The 13360-nt window shown below is 38.5% G+C and overlaps 2 protein-coding genes and 1 non-coding gene across 3 annotated transcripts; all 3 read right to left on the minus strand.

Moving 5' to 3' along the window:
* Positions 1-3748: 3748 nt before the first annotated feature.
* LOC137742659 (protein RETICULATA-RELATED 1, chloroplastic-like) lies at positions 3749-7424 on the minus strand. Its single transcript, XM_068482582.1, has 7 exons — positions 6888-7424; positions 6691-6789; positions 6303-6523; positions 5749-5818; positions 5399-5478; positions 4589-4653; positions 3749-4073 (listed from the first exon to the last, which is right to left on the minus strand). Exons 1-7 carry the CDS (start codon positions 7407-7409, stop codon positions 3880-3882), a joined length of 1251 nt encoding a protein of 416 aa, XP_068338683.1. The 5' UTR covers positions 7410-7424; the 3' UTR covers positions 3749-3879.
* A 236-nt stretch (positions 7425-7660) lies between these two features.
* Positions 7661-7742, minus strand: TRNAS-GCU (transfer RNA serine (anticodon GCU)). The gene has a single exon. It is a non-coding gene; the product is annotated as a tRNA-Ser (tRNA).
* A 1164-nt stretch (positions 7743-8906) lies between these two features.
* Positions 8907-13107, minus strand: LOC137742744 (BTB/POZ domain-containing protein At3g44820). Its single transcript, XM_068482686.1, has 3 exons — positions 12452-13107; positions 11815-11884; positions 8907-11336 (listed from the first exon to the last, which is right to left on the minus strand). Exons 1-3 carry the CDS (start codon positions 12499-12501, stop codon positions 9561-9563), a joined length of 1896 nt encoding a protein of 631 aa, XP_068338787.1. The 5' UTR covers positions 12502-13107; the 3' UTR covers positions 8907-9560.
* Positions 13108-13360: the final 253 nt, after the last annotated feature.

A 13360-nucleotide genomic window follows, 5' to 3' on the forward strand; every position in this document is an offset into this window, starting at 1 on the left:
CTTTCTTCATTTTTCCTTTTTTAATTTCTCAGACAGACAGGCATATTATTTATGCAGTTACTTGACTAATTTATTCAATTTTTTCGTTTATTTTTTTATTTTTGTTATTTTTATTAGAAGAACAACTGCTAGCAAGTATCATTATCCACCATTTCTAAATCTAGAAAAGTTACGGAGAATTTCACTCTGTTCGTGGACACAATCAAGTAGACACGCCAATTCAGAGCATCGAATTCGAAACCTTCCATATTTTTCTTTTTTTGAGACGTAATCCGCGTTCTTATCACTGGGTCACTTGATGTCGTTTTTCTTTTATTTAGTAGAGCAATATTGTTAGTGAGTTAAATAATTAATTAATTATTAAAGACAAGAAGAATGGAGGGAGATCGAAACACAAACAATGTATCTAGAGATGATTATTTTTCGCTAATGCGGTATTTGCATCCAAATTATTTTTTACTTATTTCATCCAAATTCATGTTTTTGTTCCATGAAACATTAATATTATCAAATTTTGAAATGTGGGTCTATTTTTAGTTGCTTTTTTACTCTTGCTAAATGCCCAATTATTTATGTGATTGGTTGTAGGGGCAAATTTCAATTTTTATGGGTAATACATATTTATTTCAAATCTGACATGAATGGGATGGGTTTGTCAATTTTGGATTTAAGAAAAGGATTTATGATCTACCAGCAGCATTGCTCAAGATTTAATTGCACTGACACTTAAGACTACAGTTTAATGATATTTTTATTCATTTATATGTGCAGAGGTCTTAGATTTGATTCTCGCTAAAGGTAAATTTGAACCACATTACTGTTAACCCATTGTAAAATTTAGCACACTCTCTTAATATAGATAATATTGTTTGTTAAAAAAAAATTTAAAAAAAAAACACACTAACTAACATTCTTACGATAAGTCTTTTCATCCATCAATTTTCATAAATTAATTTTCCGTTTTCTCTGCTGGTATTGCTTAAAAGGTGACCTGGTTTTTAATTTGAGGTTTTTGCTCATTTACTCTTTAAATTTGTAGATTATTACAATTATTTTCCTAAATTTTTAATTTAGCCAATTATCCCCTAAACTTATATAAATAGTTCATTTTTTCCTCAGTTGCAGATATTCAAAATTTTCATCTATTAGTTCGTTTATGTTTAACACGTAAACAACATGTGAGCCACTTAAAATGGTAAATTTTGCCTCTCACTAAAACCCACCACCGCAAACCAATTCTACTTTCCCTCAAACTCATATAGGTCTAATAGCAACAACTCATCTAAAGTACAACAAAGTGACATTCAAGTGTTGTCCACATGACGAATAAAAATTGGATGAAATGTTGAGTAATCTAACAACATGGAAGTAATTGGCTATTTATAAATATCAAGGGTTAATTGATCAAAATAAAAGTTCACAATAAAATTGACAGTGACTAACATTTTCAAGAAGTCAATTGGCTAAAAATTGGTTAAGTGAGACTTGTCTAAAAATGTTAAATTAGAACTAAGCACATAAACGGTCATCACAATTAGGTTAAGTGAGACTCTAGTTCAGTTCTTATCCGACAATATAAAATGATCAGTCATTTTGTCACATCCCCACTCTGGCCCTCACTACATCTCGGGCTTGACTCCATCGTAGCACGATATTGTCCACTTTGGGCCCCGACCACGCCCTCACGGTTTTGTTTTTGGGAACTCACACTAGAACTTCCTAGTGGGTCACCCATTCTGGGATTGCTCTTGTGCGAACTTGTTTTACTTCGGAGTTCCTACGGAACCTGAAGCCAGTGAGCTCCCAAAAGGCCTCGCGCTAGGTAGAGATGGGGAATATACATATAAGGTTTATAGGATCCACTCCTATGGGCAATGTGGGATGTCACAATCTACCCCCCTTAGGGGCCCAACGTCTTCATCAGCACACACGCGGCCAGGGTTAGACTCTTATATCAAATTGTCACATCTCGACCCAGGCCCCACCACATCCCAGGCTCGACTCCACCATAGCATGATATTGTCCGCTTTGGGCCCCGACCATGCCCTCACGATTTTTTTTCTGGGAACTCACACGAGAACTTCCCAGTGGGTCACCCATCCTGAGATTGCTCTCAGGCGAACTCGCTTAACTTCGGAATTCCTACGGAACCCAAAACCAGTGAGCTCCCAAAAGGTCTCATGTTAGGTAGATATGGGAATATACATATAAGGCTTACATGATCCACTCCTTTGGGTAATGTGGGATGTCACACATTTAGTCCAACTCAGTACTAAATGCCTGACAATTTAGTTAGTACTATTTGATGTACAAATTAATCTATCTAACTGAAATGGTCAGTATAGTCTGACATACTAAACAAGGCATCCAAAAAAGGGGGAAATACATCGATGACTTGTAATAGAACTTATGATTGATAGAAATATTAGTATCGTATAGAGTCTACAAATGAGGTGCGTTCATTAAAAATTTTTAAACTCACATAATATTTTCAAAGGGATCCGTTTGTATATTCCTAATGATACTATGAGCGCTTTAGGGCGCCTACAAGATATGTTTTCAGATAATGCTATACAATTACAACCTGTCTTTGCTCAATGGATACAAAACACCCGTGGTGCAACAACATGCACTAGTATGACGAGATTATTAATAATACCCTTTTTGAAGAATGTTAATAAATTCCAAAATCCATTTCGTCACATCGTAGTGACTACTGTCTTTTTGATTGGTACCGTAGAGGAAAGCACCCGTGCGAGCGGCCGCAGATGAAGTGGAAGCGAGAATGTTGGCTTGAGTAACGCAAACAATGGTGAGAATCCAATGCCCCAAAAACCTAAGTGTTCCTCCACAAGGTTCGGCCATGGAGGAAGGACGTGGAAGACAAAGAAATTGTTCGAGTAACTTTTTATCTAATAATAACATGCTTGATTAAGTAAAAATCTTTTACAAGAAAGTTGACTAAAGATTTCTCGTAAAAACACCAACCCAGCTTAATTTATAATTAGAATATTTCAATCTTTTTTTATTCCATGTTAAGCCTAAAAATTATGACTTAACTATAACAAGGTTACAAATTCTTACAATATTAGGATCTCTATTAATATAACGGTCAAGTTAACTTTATTTTTTGACTTAGCACCGTTGGATAGCAAATATAAACTTCTCTCAATGTGGGTACCGTGTAAAATATGGTGGTTAACTAATTGTTCGATTGGTCTAAATCACCCAGGTTTTTTTATCTTAGTAAAAGTACGATATTTATTTCTTAGAAAAGAAACGTTGTTACGCGTGGTCTGATGCAAACTCGTCAAAGGGTGTATTAATGGCATTGGCGAAAAGGCAGTGGTAGCTCGGTTGTCAAGCACTCGTTGGAACATAAATACTAAGCACAATCGTACCATTGTCAAATGAAATTGCAACCTTCAGTTGCCTACACGTGTATCGGCAGTTAAATATCGCTTTCTTTCGAGTTGATGATTACTATTATTCAGTAAAGACAGTAAAAGATCATGTGGTGGACGAAAGGCATGCCATTGCTAGCACGAGAAATTCTTATATACGGATGCCGCATACGGCAACCCTCTCACGGTTTGTGTAGGTCCGTACATGTGAGTCCTACTTTCTATGAGAGGGCAGCCGTATATAAGAGTTTCTCTGTTACCACTAATATTGCCAATATCAATCAAGTACGAACCAAATGTTTCAATTTCACCATTAAACCAATGAAATTTCCCCAAAAAAAAAATTATCTAGGTCTAACCCCTATCGAATTGATCTAGCAGACAAAATCTGAGTCAAAATGTAATAGAACGTATCGTCCATTTGACATCTGAAAACTGAGAAGCAACACCGGTTGGTAATTGGTATGCATTGCTGCTACTGCACTCCGCTTAATTTAGCCCAATCTACGAATTGCATACCACCGTAGATATTGTTGGCGAATCGTACACCTATGGTGAATGCCATTGCAACAGGGGGGACACGCTTTGCCAACGGTGACGCTTCAACCAGCCCTTCCAGGCCGTTTATGATCTGATAACGAGTGTTGGACGAGACAGCAAGAAACACACCTGATTTAACAGAGCAAAACAGTTAGTGTAACTGAGGTTGGCAGGTTGCACATGCAAATATGTACACAAATAATCAAAGTGACAAGTAAATTAGTGTATCATATGAATAAAGCGAGAATAACTTGCAGTGACGACTACATTAATATTAACTTTTGGTTTTAGGACAAGAATATGCTTCCGCTCCATCGAAGATCACGGAAACAACTGATACAAATAAAGTAATATACTGTTCCCTTCTTTTCAAGTGCAAAAACAAAAGCTGTGTCAAGTACCATTTGACATTATTCCTATATCAGATTTATCAGATCAGAACAGGGAATTAATTTTATACAGCAACCATTTGTCGAAATATAGTTTATGGATATCTTTTAGTTATTTATTCCATGACTTCACAACTAAGACCGACAGAAACTTGCTTAACCAATAGACAGTAGTAGATAGTTCAATGAAAAGTTAGGACATGTAAAAAAAGATGAGGAAAAGGATATAAATCTGAACAAGGATGCAGGACCTACCCCAAAGAGCAGCACTTTTCACGAGAGGAGGCACGGGTATGTCCCCTTCTGACTTGTTTACGCTCCTGATGACACATAAGAATAAGAGAGTGAATACTGTCATTAAAAAGGAGAATTTGTTTTCTTTTTGGTTTGGTTCGGTGAAAGTTTTGGGCGATCTTTGTATTTATACCATTCAAAACACCTAATTCAGGTTGTCAGTACCAATTTACCAATTTCACTGTTGTAGACAACAATAAATTAACAATGGAAGGATCTTTATGTTCCAAATACAATATCTTTTCCCCCGACAGCTTGGGCAGGCACAATGATCAGCGTAATAAGTATGAAATCTTAGGGCCAGTTTGATGTGATCCACTATCGTAATTATATAAGTATCAAAAGTTAAGGCCAGGTTGATAACCATTTCATTTTTGGTTAGAAACAGAGGAGATAATGCATGAGAGAAAGGAGAGATGTAGAAAGGTGGAGGAAGGATGGTGGGAGAGATGTGGAAGATATGCATATAGAATGGTAAATGAAAACTAAAAACTGGAAACAAATTCGAGTTGTTCACTTTCAAGTTTTGTTTCATACTCTCCTTCATTACTCCCTCCTCTGTCCCTCTACCATTCTTCATGCCTCTTTTTCCTCATATGCTTTCCCCTCTACCTCTCACACACACAAAAAATGAAAGCTAAAGCCTAAAAACGAAAGGGTTAACAACAGGCGCTTAAAAACACATTTAATAGCAGATATCCAAGCAAGAGTGACTGACATCTGACAGAAAAACAGACATAACATGAAAACTATATTTAGATAAAAGAATACCTTTTGGCATTCATGATCATATTTGCAATTCCTTGTCCAATAAGACCACATACAAAGCCAACTGATCCGTACAACACACCCTGGACCAACATGTTTCAATCAATTAAAAAGAACCAGAACCCAGATTTTGGTCTAGACAATTAAGAATGGTACATGAAACTGGTACAGAAGCCTAATTTGAAGAGAGAATCATTAAGCAAGAACTACATTAAAAAAACTAAAGAGTGAAAAACTCCACCCGGCCTCTTCTTGATGGAACATTTGTCTTCAATATTTACAGTCCAGAAGTCAACTAATTACTTATTTGTTACTTAAAGAAAAAGTTAAACATTGCTAATCAGATGTTTTACCTTATAGAAGTATGTGGCTGTTCTCTGCTGGACCGTGAATTTACATCCCGGCCTTTCAGCTTCAAAGACGCTGCATAAGATGAATATATGCAGTGAAAAATTTAATGAAGACCATGCAATGCTTCACAAAAGAAGAATTCTAGGAGGTCTCATCGATTTGAATTCAACCTCAAGACATAAGAGAATACAATTATGAGGTCCCAAAAAGGTCCCAAAAGATAACCCTAAGTTACACTCCCACATTTGTTAAAGAAATTTAATTTATGTCACTATGTCAGTCGTTGTGTTTTCATCATTTTCTGTAGCCCAACATGGGGCTCACAATGAAACAAAATAAAAATAGAAACATTTTAATGATCCCAATGAAACAAATTAAAAATAGAAACAGAGGCAACTGGTAAGATGGACTACATTCAAGGTAATAAACAATACAAGATTGGTACTTGTTGAGGTCTTACTACGTTCAAGTCAAGCACAGTAATTATTGACGTATAACATTAGATAAACGTACAGCAGAATACTAGCATCCTAAAATGCTGTGTTGCAGTGCTAACCTGCTAGGAAGAGAGGCACAAGCCTGTTGCACGCTTCCTAATAAACCTCGTGACACTGATGACTTTCCAATCCGAGCATAGGGTGCCAACATGCCAACCAAAGCAATGTCAACCACTATTCCAACCAAAAGATCAGCAGCATACAACTCAAACTCTGCCCAGAAATCCTTTCCCCTTTTCTGAACTTCTGCAAATGTTGCACAACAAGAATCTATGACTATCTGCATTACAAAGGTGGACAATGAAAGATCTCTTTAGCAGTTAACAAGATCAGAGATTGTAAACCGGTCCAGGTATACATGTAATGTAACTCATAGGATTATGACCAACGCCATCAAGCACTCAAAAATATAGTAAAACCGAAGCGAAAAAAATGACGAAAACAAACCTCTGTCCCAACTTTGAAAAGAAAGGAAGGATCAGCCAGCATCCGATTACGTAGCATTGAGCAGTACTTCATCAAAAAACCCAGTGGCCAAACTGACCCCTGAATTTCAATCACAAACCCAATAAGAATCGTAACAAAAACCATAATTTGAAGATTTTTCATCAGAAATGATGATAAGATTAAGAAAAAATTCAAACCTGCAAATCCAAGTAGCGGAGAAGGAACACTTCCCGAAGCCCAGTAGTCTTAGCAGCCTCAACCATGTCCAAAGGAAGCTTCACTCCCCGCGCTTCGCTCTCCTTCATCACCTCATCAAACTTCAGCAATGGCCCAAACTCCTCTCCCTCTCCGCCCTCCTCTTTACCCCCGCCGTCTCCTTCTCCTCTTCCTCCGCCACCAAATGAATCCCCGCCATCACCACCGTCATTTCCTCCGCCGAAGCCGTCGATTTTCGGCTCAGAAACCATCGCTTTCGCCTCCGTGAAATCACCCTTTTTTTCCGCGACAGAAATGGTCTCTGATCCCACGCAATTGAGATGGAAACGGCGGTTGCGAGACGGCGAATGGTGTAAAGCCACCAGCTTTAAGGAGTTTGCGAGTTCGGAATGGGGTTTAGGGTTTTGGAGACATTGCAGAGGAGCTCTGGCCTCGGAGGCGGAGCTGGAAACGACGGCGTTTGGTAGGTGCGCATGCGATGGTGGCGGCGAACAAACTGACATTTTGTGTAGACTGGCACGAACGGACTCAAACAGTTCCTAAACAATTGACTGAGGGGATCGTAATCACCTGCGGTCCAGTCCGTGGAAAACTTCCAGATGGCAATAGGTGATTGGCTGTAGTACAGTTTCGATGACTGACTGAGGGACTTGAACTCTCGCGGGGATTTATCGCCTGAGGCTTAGTCCGTAGGAAAAGGAGCACGTGGCAGAAGGTGAATGGCTGTAAAATATTAAAAAGTAAAAATATTTATCGACGCCTGAGAGATTCGAACTCTCGCGGGGAAACCCCATGTACTTAGCAGGCACACGCCTTAACCACTCGGCCAAAGCGTCGATTGATGGCTAGCTTGCTTCGTTTACTACTTGAACTATGAAAAAACACATTCGTTTAAAACCAATACGTACCTAAGTTTAGCCAAGTTGACTGGACAAATATGATCCACCCTCTGCACTCAATTCAAATTTCTCTTTTTGTATTTTAGATGAATTTAGTGTAATTATCGTATCATTTGTTAATTTTTCCATTTTTCTTCCCTATCTTATAAGGAAGGTCCGCAAGATATAGAAATAAATCATAAAGGCCTATTTGGCATCCGTCTTGGATCTAATTTTTTTGTTTATTAAACTAATGAGAACTAAGTAACTTATTTACATTCACATGTGCTCGAATCACACTTTCAAACTCAAAAGTTTAGAAAAACGAACACAATTGTCATGATAATGAAAAAAATAAAAAATGTGAAATTACTTCCCTCTTACTTATACCATACTATTTCATACTTACAGTTATGACTTGATTCTTAAAGTACAGCTTTTACTCCCCTAGACCATATTTGGCAAGCATTTATGAATGTGTGGTGTACTTTTTAAACACGTGACAAATATTTATTGACCAAGTGAAGCGACTATGCATTTGATACCAGAAAGATTATCTCCACCACATAGGAGAGATGTGAATAAGCTCATGAGTTTAGTCTAACCTAGCCGTCAAGAAACGAATAAATACTTCTATCTCCAAACTCAAAATAAACGAAATAAAATGAAAATAAGTTATTATAACTTATGGTTTTTCTCTACACTCATAAGATGTTTGAATTGAGTTCACGTCTTGGATGGGGGGCACTTTAATTTAAACAGGTAAGCATGTCTTCTAAATTCAAATAATTGCAATGTTTCGTACTTATTAAAATCTTATCACCTAACTTTTATATATGAAAATCTGTTACACATAAATTTTCTTTTCTTTTGGTGCCATCATTAGCAGTTAGCACTCTAAGCAAAAAAGAAACAATGACAAATGCTGCCAGTTTAAAATTTGTTGTCCATACAGAACAGTGAAAACTTTGGCCGTCTCTGCTTAGAATTTGAACAATTAAACGGAAAAACCGGGGATGTAACCGGTTATTTATCCCTCTCTCTGTCTCTCACATCACGTAACACAATAGTTTAAACAGACTCGTACCTTGCCTTTGCTTTCAGCAACTGCAATCCCTCATTTACAGAAAATTTCCATTGTTTAATGAACAGCAATTCCAAATCAAACCACCTCAAAGGAAGGAAAACAAATTCAGATATATGATTGCTGATTTTTTCCAATATTTCACAGACCTATAAGTTACAGTTTGGTTCATAAAGATGTACATGTATAAACCCAGAAACAAGCTAACTGGAAGACAAAAAAACACTGAAAGAACGAAAATTTCTTCTCTCTCTGTGAAACAAGGTCTATTTACTTGTCACAAAGCTCCTCAAGAAGAGGAGCGCGGACCTATGAGTTCAAATCTTGGATGTGACTAGCATTCCGTTACAGGTAAGGTATCTGTAACTTCTTGAAATATAATGCTTCATCCTATGATGACTGCGAAGTTCCAACCACTGTCGTTAAATAGGTGAAAAGAATTTCTCTCTGCACTCAAAATCCAACTTTATAACGACAATATTTCTATTAGTATGGATAAGTTGCGTACCATCCTCCGTTCAGAGACTCCTGGAACTATTCTGGTTGGTTAACAGAAACATGAAGGAAATGAAACTATCTCAAAACATGGAAATCATTTTGAGAATGTTGATTATGAATTTTTCCATTCCTTTCTCACATATTTTCTGGGAACCAACCAGAGCCTCTACTAACCGAGGCAAGCTTTATTTGCTTTATAAGGAAATTTTCTTGTGTCTATAATGCAAGGTCGAAGGACGTGCCTGCTCAACTGATGATCTTGGGGATGGCCGAGTACTCTCAACAGTATCTGGTTTAGCATCAGAGGGTCTCGAGAGAAGACTGCACCCAATCCTCCTGCCAACCACACGAGGAGAAGTGAGGGAGCTATGTGATTTGCTCACCTTTTTCATCTCTTGCTTTATTTTACTGAACTCTTCTTCGAGTTCACCAACTCTAGATCTCATCTTTTCCATATCCACCTTTAAAACGCGATTCTCACGCACCATAGTCACCCACCCATCCCTCTGTATAATCTGGCCAGCCATGTCACCCGGGACAGTCGCAGGACCTGCAGGGCCACTTTGAGTTTCCAAGCCATGAAGACAACCAGCTAGAGCGGTTCTCAAATGCATCTGCTCAAAGAACAGGACTTGAAGAACAACTCTAAGTGGCAACCTCTCATTTTGAGATGCATGGGAACATGCATCAATAGATAGCTTCTGGAAGTCAATGATGCTGCAGAGATCTTCCTTCTCTTTATTGGAGAGCCAAGGGTGTGCCTTGAAGTATATATCCAGTGACCTATACAACCCATCATATAAAGTTCTTGAAGATTCTGGGAGGGCCTCCGCAAGAGAGCGTATCTTTCCTGGTTTTAAAGTCACATCCGAAGCAACCTCCGCAATATAGCTATCTACCAACTTTGCAACTTTCTGTAAAGGTCTTGATGATGGCGATGTTTCCATGTCAAATGATGACGGAGAAAATGGTGTAGCCTTTGATTCTGACGACATAAAATGATGGATTATTCGTTCAACACAGTCAGTATCATACAATGCATCAGTATCTGAATAAGTAGGAATCAGAAGACCATCTAGGGTTGCCAATTCCAGCTGCATCCCTATTCTCCTCTCCAAAGCATCCTTGCAGGTTTGACTGACACCCAATATTAATGCAACACGAAGAAGACCAAGTAGAAAACGGCAAAATGATTTCCCCTTCTTGAGGGGAAGAAGTTTTTCAATGCTTTCTAAAACTACCCTTTGATCAAGGGCAATGGGCGTCAAACTAAAACTTGTAACTGTTCTGGGTATACCGTGTTGTCCACCCTGCCATCGTCCTAGGCCAGGCAGGTACTTTCTGGTATAATGCATTATAGCACCTACTAGGTTTTCGGGTCTTATACCCCTTGTTTCCATTGTCTTGATAAGCCTCTCAAACAAACTCACACTAAGGTATGAGATGTCTTCAAACCACCAGTTAGACTCAGAGCTTCGAATTCTCGCTCCAGTGTTAATTCCGTTCCATAGGATGCTTCCACCAGGACTCTGTAAGCTACCATACATCATCATGGGCCATCCAAACAAACTAGGATCTGTACAAACCATCACCGATATAGCATTTGCACACTTGTTTACTATGTGAAGCTTTTCTGCCCTTTCAATTACAGTCTCACAACTTTGAAGAGCCAAGATAGAGTCTTTCCAGTTGTGAAGTACATTCTTATGGAAGCAACTCTCTGACTTTGAGAGCAAGTTTCCTTCTCCATACTCATCTGTCATTTCAAGGTAGTCCGCTGCGCAGTACACGATTACTACATTTCTTGGAGTCAATTCCACTCGCATACCATAGCAGAATTTAGCTGCAATCAGAAACATGTCAGGGCCACCAGGGAGTTCCTCCAGAATTGCGGTGAAAATGCTCTTGCGTGTGCTTTTGGACTCTTCGTACATATGTGATATCTTCCCACATTTTGATATGAGAGGAAACTGGAGATTATAAAATATTATAAGTGACAAGTCCTACTTAAAATTCACAATTAACAACTACGATTTTATTTTCCATTATAAAAACATCCTTAGGGTGAAAGACAACAAGAACAACAACAGACCGCAATATAGAAAAAGCCACACCAACTGCAGAAATAAACCTAACATAACATAAAAGCTAACCACTAATAGTGAAACGAAGCCATCAGTGACATGAATATAATATTAGGGGATAGCGGCGGGGGGCAACCACTCAACCCCTATTTTTGGACCGGACACATATATTGGAAGCTTAGAGTGCACCGCCAAATTTACAAGAGAGAAGTGAAAAGCTCATGGCTTATGGCTAAATCTAGCATAACTTACCAAACTACTTATTTCTGATGTTTGAGAACAACCCAAGCCCTTCTATTTTCTATCCATTCTCAATCCCCCTAAATTGCAGAACCACCGCATCAAATGATAGGTGCACACATACCTTATGAAGATGGAAGCTCACGCCGTCCACGACCACAGTAATATCACTTGGCAATCCCGCTTTGCAAAACCTTACAGAGAAAGAACCAAAAAAAAAAAAAAAAAAAAAAAAAAACATCAATTCCATAGTCTCTCCAGCTTCCTTCATTATTCAATGAAATAATGAATTTCCATTTGAACAGAAAAAGGTTTATTTAGATTGAATTATAGACTTGTATCTGAATTGAATTATAAAATTAAAAGCTGTAATTCAAATGGAATCAAACTCTATCTGTCCTACAGGCCATAAATTCAACAACCAATTAATTAAACTCGAATTAAGTCCCAAAAAAGAAGAATAATTGTGAAGATAAAAGCCTTGAAGAAAACTTGGTAAGGGACTGATATTACTGTTCATGAAAGTATATAATGAATGAATTAAACAATTTGCAATTTACCAAAAAGGGGTTTATTTGTTACTGAATTATAGAATTCTGTCTGAATTAAAGTAGAATTGAAGGCTGCAATTGAAATATAGTCAGATTCTGGCCTTAAAAGAACATTAATTTTGAGAATTGAACCTGGAAGAAAAGGGTCATATTTCTGTCCATGAAAGTGGTGTACAAGGGGAGGGAGGGAGGGAGGGGGAGAGAGATTACCAGTCATTGCCTTGTCTGCAAAACTCAGAAACCTTCCCAGCTGGAGCCATGGCTGAGGTGGGAAGAGAGAACCTTTACTCTCTCTCTCTCTAGGAAAACAAGAGCTTCATGAAATTGGGTGGAGAGGAGGAACAGAGACCCAGAAACCAGTTGTTTAATCAAACTTCAAAAGTGAAAAGGAGGGGTTAAAGACGGGCAGCAAGCAACGTAAGTAGGAATCCAAGTCCAACTTAGTCAAACAAATGCCGAGTGCCCCTTTACAGCTCGCTCGCCCTCTCTTTCTCTCTCATCAAATGAGAAAACCCCACACCCACCACGACCACCAAACACCATAAGATGCGATGGGACCATAAATAAACAAAAAAACCCAACACAAATTCAAATTTAATCAAAAGACAAAAACCCAGAAGAGGGTGCACAGATCACGACGCCCCCAATGCGTGAGCAAAGCAAAGTTCATAAAGAAAACTACGAAAATTACGACACCCAGAAGAGGCCGGCATGTGCGGGAACAAAGTCATGGGGTCGAAGCAAGCAAAAGCATCAATCAGTGGTCGAGAGGGAAGGGGGGCCTTTTTGCTCTTGAGCCGGAAAATAATGGGGTTTTACTTGTTGGAGACAAAGGGTAATTAATCATTTATATCTGAGGCTTTTTGGCAAGCACCTTCTCTGCAATCATTTTCCGAGCCGCGTGGTGTCGGATCGTCGCGGTAGTTTTCGGTTGCGATCGATTTTTATTACAAGTAAACATGGGTTTTTCAGGGAGATTGATTGTGAGAGTGGGGTGTGGTGCCCACCAAGAACACTCCCTTCTTTTTTATTTTCTTGAGGTTGAAGAACACTCCATCTCAATTTCTTATAGTTGGTTGAAGATTCTTCCAGGAGTTGTAACTACTTTTATGGGGTCTA

This window comes from Pyrus communis, chromosome 8 (genome assembly GCF_963583255.1).
Source record: "Pyrus communis chromosome 8, drPyrComm1.1, whole genome shotgun sequence".
NCBI lineage: Eukaryota > Viridiplantae > Streptophyta > Magnoliopsida > Rosales > Rosaceae > Pyrus > Pyrus communis.